At 37.8% G+C, this 20,596-nt stretch overlaps 1 protein-coding gene across 1 annotated transcript in view; it reads left to right on the top strand.

Moving 5' to 3' along the window:
* The window catches only part of LOC107698718 (attractin-like protein 1), a 286,058-nt gene that overhangs the window by 23,924 nt on the left and 241,538 nt on the right, over positions 1-20,596 (top strand). Inside the window, exons 5-11 of the mRNA XM_016499821.1 lie at positions 1,193-1,376; positions 8,359-8,513; positions 16,784-16,868; positions 17,108-17,319; positions 19,931-20,049; positions 20,140-20,256; positions 20,480-20,593. Of these exons, the coding sequence (XP_016355307.1) occupies positions 1,193-1,376; positions 8,359-8,513; positions 16,784-16,868; positions 17,108-17,319; positions 19,931-20,049; positions 20,140-20,256; positions 20,480-20,593 (986 nt within the window). The remainder of the gene's footprint in view (positions 1-1,192; positions 1,377-8,358; positions 8,514-16,783; positions 16,869-17,107; positions 17,320-19,930; positions 20,050-20,139; positions 20,257-20,479; positions 20,594-20,596) is intronic.

The raw sequence follows: 20,596 nt of genomic DNA, 5'->3' as shown, positions 1-20,596 counted from the left end.
CGAGCTCTTTGTTCGCTTGCTGTCATCTGACTGATTCACACTATACTTTGAGCTGTATTTTCAATCACGCCATGATGATGCTACAATCATCTTTACTCAGTATGTGCCCTTGAACCCTTACTCAGTATGAGCTCTTTACCAGAGGCGGACAGTAACTAAGTACATTTACTTGAGTATTGTACTTAAGTACACTTTTTGAGTATCGGTACTTTACTTGAGTATTATTTTTTCTGGAAACTTATGACTATACATTTGAAATTTGAAAGACAAATATTGTACTTTTCACTTCACTACATTTCTATCAAGATCCTCAAAGTCGTTAGCAGCATATTACCTATAAAGCCACAGAAGAACTGTTGTGCGTCTCCTAATAAAACACAAAAGGTGTTTGACTTGAAGTAACACTGCACAGACCATTCTGTGTATGACATCAAAGTACTGCAAGAGCGATCAGACAGCATTTTTTAATTTTTTGTTTTGATGTCAAATAAACCTTGCTGTTTTGATTTTTTGTTAAAGCAGTGTTGCTGTTGTAAAATTATACAGCTAGTGTATTCAGTAGGTGTAATGTATTGTAAGTTGCTTCAAAGGTATTGCAAGTATTACATACAACAATAATAAAACAGTGCATTGACACAAAAAAAGGAAATTTACTTTTGGTACTTGAGTACTTTTAAAAGCAAGTACTTCTGTACTTTTACTTAAGTAAAAATCTGTCTTTACAACTTTTACTTGTAATGGAGTAATATTTGACCAGCAGTATCTGTACTTTCACTCAAGTAATGAAGTTGTGTACTTTGTCCGCCTCTGGTCATGGTATTGAAGGTGGAAGAGAACGCTGGTCATTCACTCCCACCACCTACAATCCCTGCTGGTACAGAGACTCAAACCCATGACCTATGGGTTTAAAAGTCGGACTCTCTAACCATTAGGCCATGACTGCCCCTTAAACATGCAAATCATTCAGTGCTGTGATATATGTGAAAGTACCATGGTATTACCATCTGTTACTACTGTGTTACCGCCACTCGACTTTATGCTAATAACAATATGATTTAAATAAAGATCTTTTTCTTTCTGTCTGTTACTTGTTTGTTTTTTATAGGAAGTTTGCTTTCTCATGTTACCCTGCATACTGTTAGCATATAATGGACATATGATTTTCCGAGAGTAAAGTCTAACTCTTTGTCAGGCACTTACTCCTGGTCGGTGGCAGAGACGAATGGGGCGCTAGTGCAAGGAGGATATGGCCACAGCAGCGTTTATGACAGCTCCTCACATTCCATATATGTCCACGGAGGATACAAAGCCCTTCCTGCCAACAAATACAGCCTAGTGGATCATTTGTACCGCTATCAGGTCCACACACACACCTGGTGAGTATCCATACTGTGTACATGTCATACTCTTTAACTATGAAAAGTTTGTGTGCCTGTGTAACGTTGCGTGACTGTGACTAACCATTTGACTAACCCTTTCAGCCTCTGAATAAGGCCTTGGCACATGTGAGCAGGAATCACATCTTTGCTAAGCCGATGAGTGTACTGACCAAGACTTTCCGACATGTGTGAAATATGATAGCATTTACAAATAAGCTAGTAGTGCCACTATAAATGATGCCAGGTTACTGTTGCCAGGCTGAGTTCTTTGGAGGTTTAATCCAAGAGGAACGATTCCAACATGCCAAACAGGTGTTTTATCTTTTTTTTAATAACCCTGCTGCAAAAAATAGGATAATTCAGCCAAAAATGAATCAATCAATGACATTTTTTGTAATCATTTACTCACCATCATATTGACATTCTTCCTTCTGCAGAACACAAAAGAAAATATTTTGATGAATGTTGGTAACCAAACCATTTTAGCTACCATTGGCTTCTGTTGTATGGAGAAAAACACAGTGACATTTCACAAAATATATTCCTTTATGTTCCACAGAAGAAATAGTCATACAGGTTTGGAATAAAATGAGAGAAAGTAAATGACTGGTTTAAATTTAAAATTACCTTTAAATTACTGGTTTGCTGGTTTTAAAAGCAGCGTAGGTGATTTGCTTCAAAAACATTTTTTTGTTATGCTGGTTGAAAGTTTCTTCACATCCCCATAGCAATCACTAAGTTAATAAGTCTAAATGTATTTATATATATTTACTGTATATTGTCTGTGGAAAGAGTAGGACCATAAAATGTTCGTTCAATCACATCTCTCAGTCCAATGGCTATGATAGGCAGTCCTACCTGCCTATTAATTTGTGCATTTGCATATCTCCGAGCACCCTCTTCGTGCAGACATGACATGTCATCAGCGCATTCCATAACGCTATTGCAGACCGAGCGAGAATGGAAGGCGTTATTATTGTAATATAATGTGCTTTGTAATGTAATGTTTTCTCACCAGTGAATGAGACATGAGATAATTTGACAACATTGCATTCAACCCTCCACCAACTCCATCTCCTATCGTGTCACTGATTAGGTTCTGGTCTGCTGTACGTGTTCATGTGTTTTGGAGGAGGTGTGGCTTTGGAGACTGAAAGCTTGTTTGCTATTGCTAGCCTCTCCGAAATCACCTACCCTACCTTTAACTGGTCTGCCAGCCTGGTCAGACTAGTCTGTTGGCTGGTTTTAGAGTCAATTTGGGTGTTTTTCAACTGGCCGCCCAGCTAAAACAGCTAAACACCAGATTGACAAGGCTGGGAGACCAGATTAAACTAACTAAGAGCAACTTTAACTATCTAAGATCTGTAAACCAGCAAAACACTGGTAAACACAGGTTGTGAGACAAGTTTAATCGAAGTAAAATCAGCTAAGAACCAGTTTAGGCTGGTTTAAGAGCAAGGCTCTTCTGCATCAAATGGAATTACTGTTTTTGGTTACACCATTTTAAAGGTGACATATCATCATAATCTGACTTTTCCAGGTTTTAAGTGCTATAATCAGGTCCCCGGTGCATCTACCAACCAAGGAAACATGAAAAAGATGAACCCAGTAACTTTGTTTTGGTAAGCCTTTTTCTGCAAGCGTCTGAGAAAACGAGCGCGTCTGATTTCGCTCCCTTGGTGACGTTGCAAAGGGATCTCATTATAATATTACCGCCCCTTAATCTGTAAGTTTACACCCACGGCGCCGTTGTTGTGTTTTCGCAAGCGACAACGGTGTACTAGTTCTAATGCTATGGCGAAAGTTTGAGCAAAGCATGCCAACTGTTCTGCCTTTGGCTGCATAGACGAGCACTGAACACTATTTAGAGTCCCAGCCTCAGAGGAGACAAGCAGTGGATTTATTGATTTATTTAATGAATATTGCTGCTGATCGTATATCAGAAGTTTAAACTCATATGGTTTAAAACGCATGATTTCAGCACGATAAACATGATAATCAGAACCGAAACAGATGTTATTTAGCAGGTACGAGCTGTAATGGCACAGCTCTATTCTGGAAAAGGGGGCAGAGAGCAGCAGCTCATTTGCATTTAAAGAGACAGGCCCGAAAAACAGTGTTTCTTTTTCCACTCAAAATAGGCATTTTCAAAATTAGTATTTTGAGCTGAAATTTCACAGACACATTCTGGGGACACCAGAATGATCTGTGGAGTATTTTGAGCTGAAACTTCACAGACACATTCTGGGGACACCAGAGACTTGTATTACATATTGTAAAAAGGGGCATACTATGTCTCCTTTAAAGTGTCCTTGTTATAGTGCAGTTATATATTTAAAGGGGTCCTATTATGCTTTTTCACTTTTTTAATTTTAGTCAGTGTGTAGTGTGTATGTTTGGACATAAAAAAGATCCCTTTTCAAGAACTACAACGAACGGCTCGTTTGGACTACAGCGTTTGTTTTCCGGGCTTTGTGATATCACAAAGCGACTCATTAGAATAGCATTACAAATAATTCCCGCCTACAGAAATTGGAATGGTTGGGGGGTGGGGAGGGGCGAGGTTGTGGTTAGAAAGCTTGGTTGAGTGAGTGCATCAGACGAGACGATGAAGAAGAAGTGCTGCTGCAGACCCAAACGTCTTTGTTTGGGCTTCCGAAAGCGGATGATGTCAGGAAACAGTGGTTGCAATTTATTTTTTAACTCTGTTCCTGAGCATTATAACCCCAATTTGCTATTGTGTGCTGCGCATTTTACTGAGGACAGCTTCCACAACATGAGGGAGTACAGTGCTGGATTTGCCAAAAGCTTTTGTTGAAAGACGGAGCAAGGGGTGTGGCAGTACTGAAACACCATCTAAGCTGTTCGCCAATCACAATGCACTGGGGCAGCTAACCAATCACAACACATTTTGTTTTTCGGAAGGCAGACCTTCATCAAAGCTGGAACTAATCGAGCCGTTTGTGCCAGGCTGGGGAGAAAGGTATTTTAATAATGTAAATTATGTGAAAAATAATGCGTCACCAAGGATAAGAGCATGTTCTAGTACACCCCCAAAACAAAATCAAGACTTTGTAAAAGAGCATAATAGGACCCCTTTAAGAACTGAGTAATATTTTGGAAAGGTGTTAAAGGGATGATAGAGAAGATCCTTGGTTTTAACATTCCACTGTCACCTTTATTCTTTTTATTTTCATTTATATCCTAAGGAGATCAAGTTGAAAAAGAAGGAATATATATTTGTAAATATATGTATTCTTCAAGCAAAACGGCTTATTTCTTTAAATTGGAAAAGTATTTGTGCACCAAATACAAGCGGTTGGCTGAAAGAAAAGTTTGAGTACCTTTCAGATTGTTCTTCAAACATGGTTGAAAGGTGTAAATAGAAGACTAGGAAAAGAGGTGATACTGTATGTTAATGAAAAATACTGAGAATATTTTTTTCTTTCTCTTTTCTCGATGGCTTTTTTGTTCTTGTTTTCTCTGTTACATGGCAATTTATATGTACATGTGTATTGTTAAAATGTAATTTAAAAAGTACTGTGTAATATTAATAACGTACTTACTCTGGGGTTAGGAATAGGGTTTGGTTTAGGGTTGTTTGCATATAAGTATGCACAACTACGTAACATGCACGTACATGTAATGTGTAACAAGGGCACTGTAAAATAAAACATTACCCTGTTTTTTTTTTTGTTTCTAGTTTGAGACATTTCCATTGCTAAGACAAACAGGTAGTCCCATTTAAAATTCCCTTTCCAGCAATGTTCTCAAATCTGGTCCTGTTTGGTCACTCAAACAAATGGATTGTAGCCACTTTTGGTGCTACTAATGGTACAGATATTACACTCTTTACCTTTTAAATCCAAAACTAACTTGAAAATGTCATGCCATTTTTTATTATAAACATAGTGTTTGGCCTACAGTTGAACCCAGTGGTACAACCAATGACTTTATGAATGCTATGGAACACTTTTGAAGCTTAGACAAAGCACAAAGTAGTGGTAGAAGTTAATTTGAGGTTTCTTTCTCGCATTCGTTCCTTTTCACACTCAAAGACAGTTCACTTAAAAGTTGTCGGCTGCACAAAGAAAGCTTTTGTATCCATTTCTCCTAGAATGTCACTGTCTTCTGTGCTTGCAGATGGAAGACATTAAAAAAAGAGAAACATGCCCAGTTTTTTTTTTCTTTTGCCTTTACCGTCTCTTTGCTTGGCCTAGCGGTGAAACCTGTCTCTAAAAGCTCTCTTACCCTTAAACGCAAGGATCTCTCACCTGCACACACACACACACACAAGTCTGACTGTGCGTTCCTCACTCTCTGGCTTTTGATTGGCAAAGTAAGTGAAAGGAGCTGCACAATGCATCAAACAATGCTTCGCTTACAGGGCTCGGGGTGTTTGACAGAGTGTAGAGAGGAGTGCTGAGTGGATGCAGAGTGACAGAGTGCTTATTCTCACACATACAAACACAATGAGGTCGAAGCAGAGACGACACATGAAATGGAAAGAGAAAGGGAGAAGTGGTGAAAGAATTTAGGAACCCATTGTGCCTTTTTGAAGTTAGAACTTTAGAGAACAGTTTAAAGGAGACATATTATGCCCCTTTTTACAATATGTAATATAAGTCTCTGGTGTCCCCAGAATGTGTCTGTGAAGTTTCAGCTCAAAATACTCCACAGATCATTTATTATATCATTTTGAAAATGCCTATTTTGAGTAGAAGCAGAAACACGCTGTTTTTCGGGCCTGTTTCTTTAAATGCAAATGAGCTGCTGCTCCCCGCCCCCTTTTCCAGAATAGAGCTGTGCCATTACAGCTCAGACCTGCTAAAAACATCTGTTTTGGTTCTGATTATCATGTTTATCGCGCTGAAATCATGCGTTTTAAACCATATTAGCTTAAACTTCTGATATACGTTTTCTGAGCATACACAACCGAAGCACACGGACAGAAAGTGGCTGTCACAGCATGCGAGTACTAAACTAAGTTCTCATATACTAGTCGACTTCAATGCTCTGCCATGACGCTTTAATTTAGATCTGTGTAGCAGCAGCAATATACATTAAATAAATCAATAAATCCACTGCTCTCTTGTCTCCTCTGAGGCTGGGACTGTAAATAGTGTTCTGTGCTTGTCTGCAGCCAAAGGCAGAACAGTTAGCATGTTTTGCTCAAACTTTCGCCATGGCATTACACCGTTGTCGCTTGCGAAATCAAAATGATGGTGCCATGGGTGGAAACTTACAGATTATGGGGCGGTAATATTATAATGAGATCCCTTTGCCACATCACCAAGGGAGTCAAATCAGACGCTTGCAGAAAAAGGCATGATTCACAAATGAAGAACGTTTATGAGCTGGTTGTTTTTAGAGGATCAGAAACATATAACATGAGCTGTGTAGTCTGATTCTGGAACGAATGACGCTTTTTAGTGAATCAAAAACATACAATATATCCCTGTGCAGTCTGATTCATAAACAAATGACTCTTAAGAGCTGGTTCTTTTTAGTAAATCAAAATTATACAGCAAGGCCTGTTTAGTCTGAATAATGAGTGAACATTATTCCTGGTTGGAATTATTATTCCTTCCCTTTCAGAGCTCTCGCAGCGGCGGCCCGAGTATGATTTCCGGTCAGGGAACACTGTTTGTGGGGCAGTCATGGCCTAATGGTTAGAGAGTCAGACTTGTAACCCACTTGTAACCCAGACTTGTAACATTTAACCCAAATGTCACGGGTTCGAGTCTCGGTACCGGCAGGGATTGTAGGTGGGAGGAGTGAATAACCAGCACTCTGTTCCATCCTCAATACCATGACTGAGGTGAGACCTTTGAGCAAGGAACCGAACCCCTAACTGCTCCCTGGGTGCTGCAGGTGTGTGTTCACAGTGTGTGTGTGTGTGTGTGTGTGTGTGTGTTCACTACTCACTGCTGTGTGTGTGCACTTGGATGGGTTAAATGCAGAGCACATTCTGTCTACACATCACTTTCAATTTCAGCGGGTTGTTTTTAGAAGATTAAAAGAATCACCATGACAAGTGTAGTCCGATTCTTGAACACATATAATTTTTTAATGAATCAAAAACATATAGTACGAACAGTGTAGTCTGATTTAAGAATGGATGATTCTTAGGAGCCCTTTTTTATTGAATCAAAACCATACAGTGCAGCCCGTTTAGTCAGATTCACAAATAAATAACTTTTATGAGCTGGTTCTTTTTAGAGGATCAAAAACATTCAGCGTGACCAGAGTAGTCCGATTCCTAACCGAATAGCTATTTTTAGTTAATTAAAAAATTAAACATGCTCCCTATCCGTAATGCTGAATCCCTGACAATTTTCAAGCGACAGCTGAAAACTAATCTCTTTTGACGCTACTTTACTTCATCCTAAAAAAAAAAAAACTTTGTCTTTCTCTTAATTTATTCCTTCCCTTTCTAGCTTGTATTTATTTGAACAATGCCTAAAACTTGGTATCACAAGCACTTCCTGTGTCAGTTGGCCTCTTTAAGAAGAATTGCTTTATGCATTCCCCAATTGTAAGGCGCTTTGGATAAAAGCATCTGCAAAATGACTAAATGTAAACGTAAAAACAGTTACTAAAATAATCAGAATTTCTTACTGTTCAGTTATTATTGTATTAATGTCTGCCTTGAAACAAACCAATAACTGTTACTATGTTATGCTGTACTTTAAGCCTGTGAGACTTAAATCAATGTAAAAACTGTCTGGTTCTTCATGTGAAAAAATTAGTTTTGTGAGTTTGTGATTGTGTGTGTGCTTGCTTATGCATACATGTGTGTGTTTCTGTGTGTGGGTAGATGTCTCTGTTGTGCCATATTACTGATGGCGTCCGTCTGCGTATCTGACCTAGCCTGTGGAGAGTGACCTTCAGACCAACTGTTCCATCCCATAAGCTAAACTCTCACACACACGCTGCATTACAATGGCCAATGAGATGTGTGTTTGCCTCTCCCTAGGTTTATTCTGAAGGAAAGCGGCCTGGCAAGATACCTCCACTCCGCTGTGCTGATCAGTGGAGTTCTGCTGGTGTTCGGGGGAAACACTCATAATGACACCTCACTCAGTAATGGGGCCAAATGCTTCTCCTCTGACTTCCTGTCCTATGACATCGGTATGGACTACCTGTGACCTCCTTTCTCTGATTACACTAGCACTTCCTTAAAGGTGAAGTGTGGAATTGCAATAAAAATTCCCAGTCGTGATTTTCGGAAAAATAATAATAGTGCCATTGTTAGGAATTTTTTTTGCACATCACATTTAATTAAGCTTTATAACATACACTACCACCACACATTGGATTCATTAACCATATACGCTGTGATTTATGATTCTTGAATAAGAATGGATCCAGTGACGTATTATGAGAAACAGAATGCATGCACACTCAGCAGTACCGTTACTGTAAATTGTTTCGTTCAAGCTGCTGCAGTTTGATATTACTGACAGTTCATTATAGAAAGCTGATAAGCCAGTGGAGATCTACCGGAATGCACAGTTGAGTCATAATGGAATTTCCCAGAATATTGCTGACATATGCTTGCGAGACTCATACGGGATGCAGTGACTGCATGTGCGGTGTCTGTAATCAGATCTTTGGTGGTACCCTCATGGAAGACCTCCCAGTGCAGAACCTTTAAATAGTCCACATACCACCTTGTCAGTGCTCTCACTTTTTCGCTTTTTGGAAGTGAGTGTCTGTGGCTCTGTTCCAAAACCTAGGGAACTGCCTATGTAGTCAGGATTTTAAGGCATCATATGCTGAAGACATGAAGCCAGTTCGAATGATATAATTTAGCTTCTTCGATTCCTTTATTGGTCGAATTCTAAGATCAATTCCAGAAAAGACGGAGTGCAAAGTGAACACAATGTCAATTATGTCCCAAATACAGCACACTGTTTTTGAAACCTAAATGCCAACCTAGGCTCATTGGGAAAATGTTCCTCTGTCTACATTTTTGTAAAACTCCAAAAATTACCTATACATACAATTCACTGCAGCTTCCAAATGAAATGAACACTAGTGGTAGTACAACACAAACAACTTTCACACACATTTTAATTACAGGGGCAGATTATTTATTAATAAAGACTTATTTTGCGTGGTTCTTTGCACAGTACTATGTTGTGATCTTTAAACACTTTTACCATAGTGCATGATTTGTTAACTGATACATTTTGACGTTGGCATTACATAACCAGCTCCATATGTACAGCTTTTCTGATGCAGTAAACTTGCTCAGTAGCTCACCTGGTACAGCACTGCACTTGAAATGTGAGCCACAATAAAAGAGATAAACTTGTAGAAACAAGCTGAAATGGCATGGTTGCTTCAGCAAATGTGTTTGTTCTCATGTTTGCTTTTGCTAACACTATCAGCTAAGTTTAATGTAGGTGGTATATTAATCTTCATCAACATAGACAATTTAACTTTTACCGCCACTCACTAGACATTTTATTTTTGAACTTCCGTAATACGTACAACAACCAATGTAATAAAACTTTTCCACAGTCATGTTCATCCGTTTCAGATAAAATTGAACATGCTTTAAGTGCCACTCACTAGACATTTCACTTCGAAAGTGTCACAAAACATGCAAGAAGCAACATAATATAATTTTGCAGAAATTTAGCATCTCATCAGTTTCCTTAGTGTTGCCACCTTGTGGACTAACTAATTAGCAGAAAAAATCAAGGTGCATGTGCAAGCTGAGCGTAGAGAGTATACACGGTTAGAAAAATCAGGCTGTGCACATACTATGCTGTTGCATGAAAAAGAGAGTATACTTTGGGCAGTTAGAAGGGAGCTGCCTATGTAGGCTGCATACAGTACAGCAAGGCGGCTCGCTAGGTTTTGGCACAGCGTGTGAGTGTGTTGCTGCAGTCATGCAGATCATTTGTAAATCTGTAAGCACACATGCAGCTGAGGGGCTGTTAACGTAGGTTTACAGATAGCCTCAGTATGACCTTTCTTAAGGCAGGACCTCTGTGATGGATTGCTTCTGAAACCTTTGACCTCTGTGGTATAATGTCTGGCCATAGGCATCTGTCTGAAGGTATCTGGTGGTATGCAGTCATTTCTTCACTCATTGGGTGGTGCTGTGTTCCAGAGCTTTAAAAAAAACAAACAAACAAAAAACCCTATGAAATGATTTTTGCTTGCGGACTTTTCAAGTTCACAAAACTTTCTTCTGCAGAGTCAGGCACTGTAAACGTTGACAACACTTTAAATAATAATTTATAATAGGCTGATATGGATAACAAAGAGTGCACGGCATGTTTTACATTGCACTTACCTTGAAATATTAAACACCAAAGGCAATTAACACACAACTTATTTCAGCCATTTTCTGCAAGACAACAATGAATTTTACGACTGTTGTTTGATATTCTCTACAACTTACGTTGCCCCGGTGGAGCTCGATGTACACGCTATAGGCCACACTATGGCCTTTGGCAACTTTGGCTAATGTGGGTTTTTGAATGGTGGACATTTAAAAGGAATATCAGTGAATGATTTAAAGTGTTCCTTTCAGTGCTGACAGTAATATTTAGCCATCATTGAATCCTCATAAAAAGCAGTGAATGCCAGCAGGCCAGATGGTGTCTGTTATTTTATGAATATATTTTACAGTACCTTAGACAAGGAGGTTGTGGAGCCAGGGGAGGGTGAGAGAAAGGATGAGAACAAGTAAGAGATTGCGCTCGTTCTTAGAGAATTCCTCCCACAGTCTTTCATACTTCAGTAACAGTAGACTGGCAACTATCACTTCCACCTGGCGCCACTCTACTGCAGTATGTTTGCGCAGTATTTTGCAGCTCAAGTGGATTGTGCTGGCTGTGTTCTGGTCTTAGGGAGTGGTCTTTTTTGGCTTGAGTCTTAAGTTGGCTCTGTGTGCTCAAGCCACTTTGTCTGATTGCACAAGTTCGCTTGGACAGCCTTGACTGACTTTACACATACTGGTCTGTCCACATATCCATCACTACCACTAAAGCACTGGCCTAAAATCTGCTCCACTCACTTAAATCATTAAAGTAGCAGATTAGGCCATTTTCTGTTCTCCACCAGGCTTCCTGGAATTGCTCATAACTGTTGGTCTTCTGGTCTTCCTGCTGATGATACAGAGGGCGAGCGACCTTTCCAACCTGCTGCAGTGTTATGGAACACACTGAAATTATGTCAAGAACTATTTTCTTGACTTTATACAGTGTAAAATGCTGTTTGTATTTAAATGACTGTTTATTGGACTGATTATGTTTGCATTGAGTGCAGTGATTTTTCTTTTTGAATTGCACTTCTATGTAAACCGGCTTTTTACTGCAGCTGGTACTTTTCTAAATTCTTTATTTATTTAAGGTTGAAATGACTTAAAAAACCTGTGGAAACCAATTACCTCAAACTTTGCAAGCAAAGTAGTTCATCACATTTGTGCTGTAGCTTACTACAACTTTGTATAATGATTATAGGTTATGATTATAGATTTTATTTGACATAAAACTGAATGGGAGTCCAAAAAGCTGATAGAGCTTGAATGGCCTTAGGGAGGAAATTTTCTTTTTTTTGGTGAACTATTCATTTAGGTATTGGTAACTCAATTTCATTAATTAAGATAAGATTAATATAACACAGTACACAGAACTTAACAAAACTGTTTAAAACCTGTAAAATACAAGATATTTTTGGGGCAACACTAGGCCATTTATATGTTTCCTAAAATATATTTGTTCCATAAAACTTAAAGAAAATAAACATATAAATAAATAAATAAGAACTTTAAGTTTTTATTACTTTTAAAGTGTGTTGTCAAATCAAAACAAACTTTTAAAAACAGTAAAGTAAAACTGCAATAAAAGAGTGCATATGATGCCAACCCAGGAAATCAAATTCAAAGTCTTCTGTCCCTTAGGCTGTAAAGAAGCAGTTTTGTAATATTCAGGTTTAAGATTTGGCTGGCCACACCATAAATATATCACGGTGATCAAGTGAAATGCAAGACATTAAATAAGTTGTTAATAAGTTTGTTCTGGTTAACGTCTTAAAGTCAAAACATCATTTTCTCTTCAGTTTTGTACTATTGTTTCTATTGCTATGAACTCAGTGGCGTCTTGGGTGAAAGCCATACCATCTTAGGTCTTTGGTCACAACTGTTCACTGGGTGTTTTCAGCATTAATCAAGTCATATTCTGACATCCTCATTAATAAACAAGACTGAAATGTTGTCATGTAATCCCTTATGCTAATGTCTGAAATGTTGTCAATATTCAGGCTGACTTTGTCATATATCCAAAATAACCTTTCATGTTGGCTACAACTCAATTTGCATATTATCCTAAACAGTATTAAATGAAGAATAATGCTTGCCAAATAATAGTATGTGGAATGTAGTATAACATTTTGAGTCCGTTTTTTCATAATTTAGCTTGATGCATGACATGCAAACAAACACAGTGTGATAAGATGGTCAATGCTACAGGTGGTATAGTATTGACCAGTATGTACTACACACTATAAAGTATGCAGTGCTTTCCCATCACCTGCAACATGCTTTTGTATATTTATATACTTTTAGTCTGTAGAATGTGAATTGGGCCTTAATTTTCTCTTCTTTCATTTGCGTTAATGAGCTTTTTAATGTTATTTAATTGCCACTTGTGTGGCAAGTTCCCTGTCCTGTCCTCAACCATGCTCACCTCTTTTTGCTCAAGAGCACACTCCATCTCTCCATTGATTTCTCTTTCTTTTTTTTAATTTTTACTCTGCCTCAACGTTTGAGGAGAGAGAAGGGACATTATTAGCTCTTTTTTATGCAGTTTTTCTCACAATGAGGGACTGAATTCAGAATGACACAGAAAGCAGTTTTCATTTGAGTACCCTCTTGCAATGTCTTCCCCCACTCTCGTACCTCTAATTAGATTCAGGGAAAATGAACCCTAATTAAAATTGTAGCGCACTGGCTGAGAGGCATTGTGAAGCGTGTGTTTTTTTTTTCTTTTTTTTCCCCAGCACAGACCTTTTGTTTTAATACAACCAACAGACTAGGTAGCAGATTGCCTCGGCACAAAAACATATTTTATTAGGCTTGCAATTAAAATGGGTTTGATTTCCTTCCTACTGCATCTCCTGTTCTCTACCTCTGCTCTATCTGCTCCTGTCATCCAGTGTTTCTTCGCTCTGTTTCTTTGTCTCCTGTACATTAGCGATGGGAGTTGGGCCAATATCCTGTGAGGAAATGAAATCTAGGCAGAGCCAACGATGACTATCAGGAGCGGTTTTACCATTTGAGAGAATATGAGTGTCATCTTTAGATCTGTAGAGGTTTGGACCAGATTTATTGAAGAATTGAATTATTCCAGCCAGAAAACTGTGGGGTGGCCTACAGTGTTTGACTAAACTGTGATGGGACGAAAACAGTGGCTGCGTCCGAAAGCTTAGGCAGCTGACTTATTGCCTCGCTGCCCTATGATGCAATGACCGTGCAGGCAGCATTTGTGCATGAAGGTACTTCCTGAAACTGATTTCGGACAAACCTCTGAAGCAGCATAATAATTCAGTGATCTGCAACAAAACAGAGTTTTGGTGATAACTAAACGAACATTTATTTATACACTGCTACTTAATTTTGCTACAAATGACAACAAAAGTGGAAAAAGTTGGTCAAAACTTTCCAAAACAACCAAACGCAGCTTTCAAATGCCATCTTTATTTTTTAGCTCAACTGTCATGGATTTGAATGTGCAGAATAGTGCAATATCATAGGATACAGTGAAGGATACAGTACATCTCTTCTGCCTTCAAAAATCAATCAGATGTAGTCATCTCAGGAGACAGGATGTGACACGATCATTGGATTCAGACTACTTTGTTGCCTACCTCCGTATGCATCTAGCTTTCAGATGCAGCCAGTGTAAAAGTGACTTACATTGTAGTTTATGCATTCCCTGGGACAGTTTGGAAATGTGATGCAGAAGTCACTTATAAAAAGCTTTAACAGATAATCAGGACAAAGAAGAAAGTTTGAAGATATTTCTAAGCTACGTCAGTTGTTGCTTAATAAGAATAGGGTAGTATTTCAATTCAGTTTACACTCTTAACACTGATTCACACCTTTGTAAGTTGTTCACATGCAGCTTCCACTGCAATTTATAGGCTGCATGATGTCAAGGTGTATGATACGGTTAAATGCCAGAGTGTTCCATCACATTACAACTGATTAATCCACATATGGCAAACAATGAATGAAGTCTTCCTGACATTCCAGGACAATGTTTTCTTTATCAGATCATGTCAATTCATGTCATGGCCAGCGTCCATTAACTTCTGCTGTAAAACCACCACGAAGAAGGGTGTCGCAGGAGGTCTGAAATTTGCTAAATCCACGTTGCGTGGCCATTTGGTCTGTTTTCTGAGATAAAATTTTGTGCGTGTGTTTGTGTGATCTTAGTTAAACTGCAGCTCGATCAGTACTGCACTCAATAGAGCTGTTTGCAACCTGGCCACACTTTCTCAGCTCCCTGTTTGTCTGAGATTTCTGAGGGGTAAATGTCAAATTTACATAGTAATGCCGTGGCAGTCTGTGTTGACTAAGAAAGTGTGTGATGGCTTTTGAATCTCTTTATCTGATGCTAGTCAGTTCAGTTTGGACTCTGGGCACCTGAAGACTGACGTGATCAGTAAGATTTTAAAGAAATGTTTACTTCTATTCAGCAAGAGGACATTTATAATGTTACAAAATATTTCTAATCAAAGAACCCTGAAAAAAAAAGAATCATGGTTTCCAAATAAATATTAAGCAGCACAAGTGTTTTCAGCATTAATAATAATAAGAAATGTTTCTTGAGCACCAAATCAGCATATTACACACATTTCTGGCAGCTAAAAATTCAGCTTTGCCATCACAGGAATAAATTCCATTAAAAGAATGTGATTTTAAATTGTAATAGTATTTTACATTGTTGTTTTTATATGCAATATAAAAGCAATTTGCTAAGCATAAGAGACTTATTTCAAAAACATTTAAATATTTTACCTACAGTTAATTTTTGGATGGTAGTTTTAGTGTGTATGTATTTCTTTTTTGTTGTAGTGACAGAGTAAAAATGGGGTGAAATGTAAAATGTTCTTTTGACATCAGCAGCTCTGAATATCTAAGACAAGGTCTTCAATATTCAGTGGTTTATTTTTCTTGTTTGCAGCCATAAAGACATCTTTGTTCGCTATCACTAGACAGAACTGCAATATGTTGTTGTGTTGGGGTATCTATGTGATGTAGTGCTGTGCTTGAGCGCATGTAATGTGTGGCGTTAATCTCTGGTGCTGTCATTAGTCGTGCTGTAGGGAGGCTGTGAGATGTGACAGTTGTTTCTCTCTCTGTTTCTCACTTCTTCCCGTGATCTGTATATTGTTGTTTTCTTATATAAGAATCACATATTACAAAACATCTGTGCACAAGGGGTTGTTAACAGTGTGTATATATACTGTATGTTTTCTTGACACATCTGTGCATATGTATTGTGTATATGCACATTAATGCATTTATTAGGAAAAAGCTTGTAGAATGTACAGAGAGTCTTTGGTTTTCTCTCCTTGCTGATTAACTGACCATGAGAGCAGCTAATTACTGAATTAAAGAGCGTGTAACGAGCTGAGAGTGTGTCCGATCTGGCAGCCTGGGAGAAACATATGCTAAAGAGCTCATGTAACCTGGACAAACACGTACAACTCAAAACAGTCTGTGTCAGTAAAAAGGTTTGGTTTACATAGAGTATGGTGTACACTGCTGCTATGGCTTTCACTCCTGATGATTACAATATTTCTGCACTGATATTATTATTCTGGCTGATATAGATAAGCTGCATTGTCTAAAAAAAAAAAATCAATCAGTTAATTTAAATCCTACAAGTGTGTTTAGACATCAGAACATTATAATGTACAGTATAAAATTGTCATTTTAATGTTGTTATTGAATTCTTAGTTTTTGTAGAGATTAAAGTGGTGTTAGATGATGGCAAAGGTAATCAAAATATTTGCTTTTTTATAATTAATACTTTTATTCAGCAAGGATGCATTACATTGATCAAAAGTGACAGTAAAAACATTTATAATGTTACAAAAAATAATTTAAAATATATAATTTGAACTTTTTATTCATCAAAGAATCCTGAGAAAATTATATCACGGTTTCCACCAATGGCTGCTGAAAATTCAGCGTTGCCACCACAGGAATAAATTATATTTTAAAATATAAAACAGTTGTTTTAAATTGTAAATCAAGTTGATGTTGAGGTAACGTTTTATAATGGTATTATAATGCTCTCTGTTGATCCAATAGCATGCTATTTTCAATTTTGCTTTTCTTTTACTTTATTTGCATGTGTGCTTTGCAGCATGTGATGAGTGGACAGTTCTTCCGAATCCCAATCTTCATCGTGATGTCAACCGTTTTGGACACACAGCAGTTGTCAGCAATGGGTAAGTTCTTAATGTGGTCTCTTTCCATGTGTTGATACCATCAGTATATGTACTCTTCCTGTACCCAGGTTACTTTTTTCCACTGAAATTCATTTAGTTAAGCAACTCATCTTGTGTCGGAAAAAAAAGTTCACTTGAATTTGTGGCTTTATCCTCTCATTTCCTTTGGAAAGATGTTTTGGCAAGACAAACAGTTTAAAATACAAACAGAAAAGGTCTGTGTTTTCTCTTACCCTCAGCTCAATGTACGTTTTTGGTGATTTCTCTGGTGTGATCCTGAACGATATGTTTGTGTATAAGCCTGCCAACTGTGAGGCCTTCCTCGAGGTGGATCTTCGTCAGAGCTCTGGTCCTGGTGTTCGCTGTGTCTGGATTGAGGAACGCTGTGTACCCTGGGACTCCAGCCATGCTAATGACAGTGTGCCTGCCTCTTTCTGTCCTGCACGCACCTGTAAGAACCTATCATTTTAAAAGCTTATGTTCAAACCCCGGCTACACACACAGAATTACTTTTATGGTCAATTATGGAGGTATTGTGACCTGTTTTAGAGGCATGTTTCATCATATATTCACATTAAATTTATTTCTAATTCGAAGGAGTCCGTGAAAGTGGGTCTTGCTTCACCCTGAAGGGGTTTATTTTGTGGTTGACTAAATTATTCCACCTACTACAAGGCTATTTAACATAAATATATGTATAAATGGATATGTAATATTGATCACAGCATTGTAAGAAACCAGTTGCCTAGAATGGCAGGACTAAAGTTAAGCAGTTTAGTCTTTATACATTATATACAAAAGTCATTACACAAAAATATTTAACCACAGAATGGTAAGATTGACCAATCTGTATCAAGTATTCCAATGGGCCGTATAATAAGATAAATGAGGTGTCAGAATATACTCTACTGTTTATAAGCTTTTTTTTTTTGTTTGAAAGTAATTAATATCTTTCCTCGCCAAGGATGCATTAAATTGATCAAAAGTGACCGTAGACATTTTTAACAATACGAAATGTTTGATTTATTTTTTTTACACTTTCTATTCATCAAAAAATCATGAAAAATCTTGTGTATCCTTTCGACAGAAATATTTAGCAGCACAACTGTTTATAACATTGATAATAGGAAACGTTTTTTGAGCAACTAATCAGCATAGAAAAATATGCTAGCATAGAAAACATTTGTTTTAAATTCTAAGAATATTTCAAAACATTACTGTTTTAAATGTTTAAATGTATTTTTGATCAAATAAATGCAGCCTTGGTGAGCATACGAGACTTGTTTTAAAAACATTTTTAAAAATCTGACGCCAAACTTTTGAACAGTAGTGTGATTTATTTTAATGAAAAATCTGTGATCTTTATAAATGTTTACACATCCTTTCAACTTGTGGGAATATCTATACACCTGGTTTACAATCGCACATCACCATCCCAGTGGGGTGAAATTCACTGTACATCTCATTCAATTGTGTTAGACCGTTAGTCAAACGCACACCTGGAGTAAATCCTCTGTCAGGAGATTATTGTTAAGCCACATATAATCCTATTTACACTTGATACATTGGGAGGCTTATATGCAGAGCCACTCTCATGTTCTGCTTTACCTTGATGGCATTCAGCCTGTTTTCCACTGGGTAAACCCTGCCTGACTGTGAAAATGCCCGTTGATTATTGACTGAACAAAAGGTCAGTTGGCACATAATAATCTCATAGTGATGTAATTATGATGGCAATGACACCAAACTCCAGCGATTGTGGATACAGATGTTTTTGTCTGTGGGCAAAACTGGACCTGAGAGGATTACTGCAATTACCACGTGGAGTTTGGAGTGCTATCAGAGGTGGATTGGACTTTAATTAAATAATGGATTGACACACAAGTTCATGATGGATTGTTCTGTAATGTGTGTATCTCAGAGACCTGTAATTGTGCAGTTTATCATTGTATGTGGGCACTGTTTGGGTGGTTGCTCCCTGTATACTGTACATTATAGTATCTGGACTTCATGCTGTACTTTACTATGCACTATGTTCCTGATATTATTATGTATTGTGTATACACTCACACACTACCATTCAGAAGTCTGAGGTTAAGGCAAAATATTGCAAAACAATAATATTGTGAAATTTTTTAAATTTTTTTTTTTACAATTGAAAATAACTGTTTTCTATTTAAATACACAGTATATAAACATTCACATCAAAATAAATGTTTATAAATATATCAGTTAAGTCATAGTAAATAGTAAGACGAGTGTGAAGAATCTTTGTTACTCGTATTTGTTTTCTCCCATTCTTCGTGTTCATTTTTGTCCTGGATTTTCTCGTTGTTTATTCTTTGAAACTGTTCCAGACAAAAGCCAGTTCCTGTGTGACCTCTCTTTCCCAGAAATAATGATGAAAACAAACCAACAAACAGAAAACATCCTTCCAAAAATTGAAGAACAGGAACAACCGTACTTATGTGTTATGATGGTTATTCATGGTCTGAAATAAACAAATTCACAGTCAGTACAAAAGTTTCTTCTCTGTCCTTGGCTCTTCCCCTCGATTCTGCGGTTTTAATTTTGCTGTGCCCTGCCCTATCCATGTCCACCTCCGTCAACTACTCCAGTCTTCAGTGTCACACGATCCTTCAGAAATCATTCTAATATGCTGAATTGATGTTCAAGAAACATTTATTATTATTAGAGCTGAAAACAGTTTGTGTGCTGCTTAATATTTTTTGTAGAAACAGTGATACATTTTTTAAGTTCATGGTCTGAAATAAACAAATTCACAGTCAGTACAAAAGTTTCTTCTCTGTCCTTGGCTCTTCCCCTCGATTCTGCGGTTTTAATTTTGCTGTGCCCTGCCCTATCCATGTCCACCTCCGCTGTTCAACTTTAGTCCTTACCTATGTGTCATTGCACACTCATTTTTCACCACAGTTGTGAAGTGTTACACCTTGAGAGCTCTGAGTCAAGACCCTCGCTACCTCCGACCTCCAATTTTTGTTTTATGCTAATAAGTAGATATTTTCCTTGTCTCTTGATGATTCTTGTTTTTTTAACCATAGATTCAGCTGATAAGCAGTGTAAGCAGTTTTCAGACTGTGTTTCCTGTACGGCCAACAGCAATGACTGCCAATGGTGCGAAGACAAGAAATGCATCTCTTCTTCAAGCAACTGCACTGTGGTATGTCCAAATTGAGACACTGCAGTTAAAAAGATTTAAAAGCATTTATAGCAATTAAAATATGCTCTGTCATGCTTTGTCTGCGTGTAGCTTACAATTGATCTTGCCCGCCACCCTCGAGGTCCCTTGCACCTCAACCCTCCCCCTGCAATGCTTTCTGAGCAGCAGCTCTCTATTTGGAGACCTGGTGTGTGCAAAAACGGCCAGGTATGCAGCAACAGAGCTTATAAAATGATTGATCGATTGATTGGCTTAGAGAATTTTCATCTGTAACCTCTTGATTTCTCTTGTTTCTTCCTCATATAAATGTTCTAGAGGGTTTCCATGGATTTCTTCTTTAAAATTTAACACAATGTTGTACGGTAATTGTTCTTGGCACATTAAAATATAGAACCAGAAGTTATCTTATTTCCATCTTCTTGTTTTTCAGTCTGTGAAGAACTTTACCAAATGCAGTGTTCGAAGTGAGCAGGTTTGCAGCAAACTGGTGAACTGCAGGAGTTGCTTGCTTAACATCAACTGTCAGTGGGAACCACAACAGCAGGAA

The sequence above is a fragment of the Sinocyclocheilus anshuiensis genome, unplaced genomic scaffold, assembly GCF_001515605.1.
Source record: "Sinocyclocheilus anshuiensis isolate Anshui unplaced genomic scaffold, SAMN03320099.WGS_v1.1 scaffold1015, whole genome shotgun sequence".
Classification (NCBI taxonomy): Eukaryota; Metazoa; Chordata; class Actinopteri; order Cypriniformes; family Cyprinidae; genus Sinocyclocheilus; species Sinocyclocheilus anshuiensis.
The sequence above is the reverse complement of the archived record's forward strand: the minus strand, read 5'-3'. Positions and strand labels throughout refer to the sequence as shown.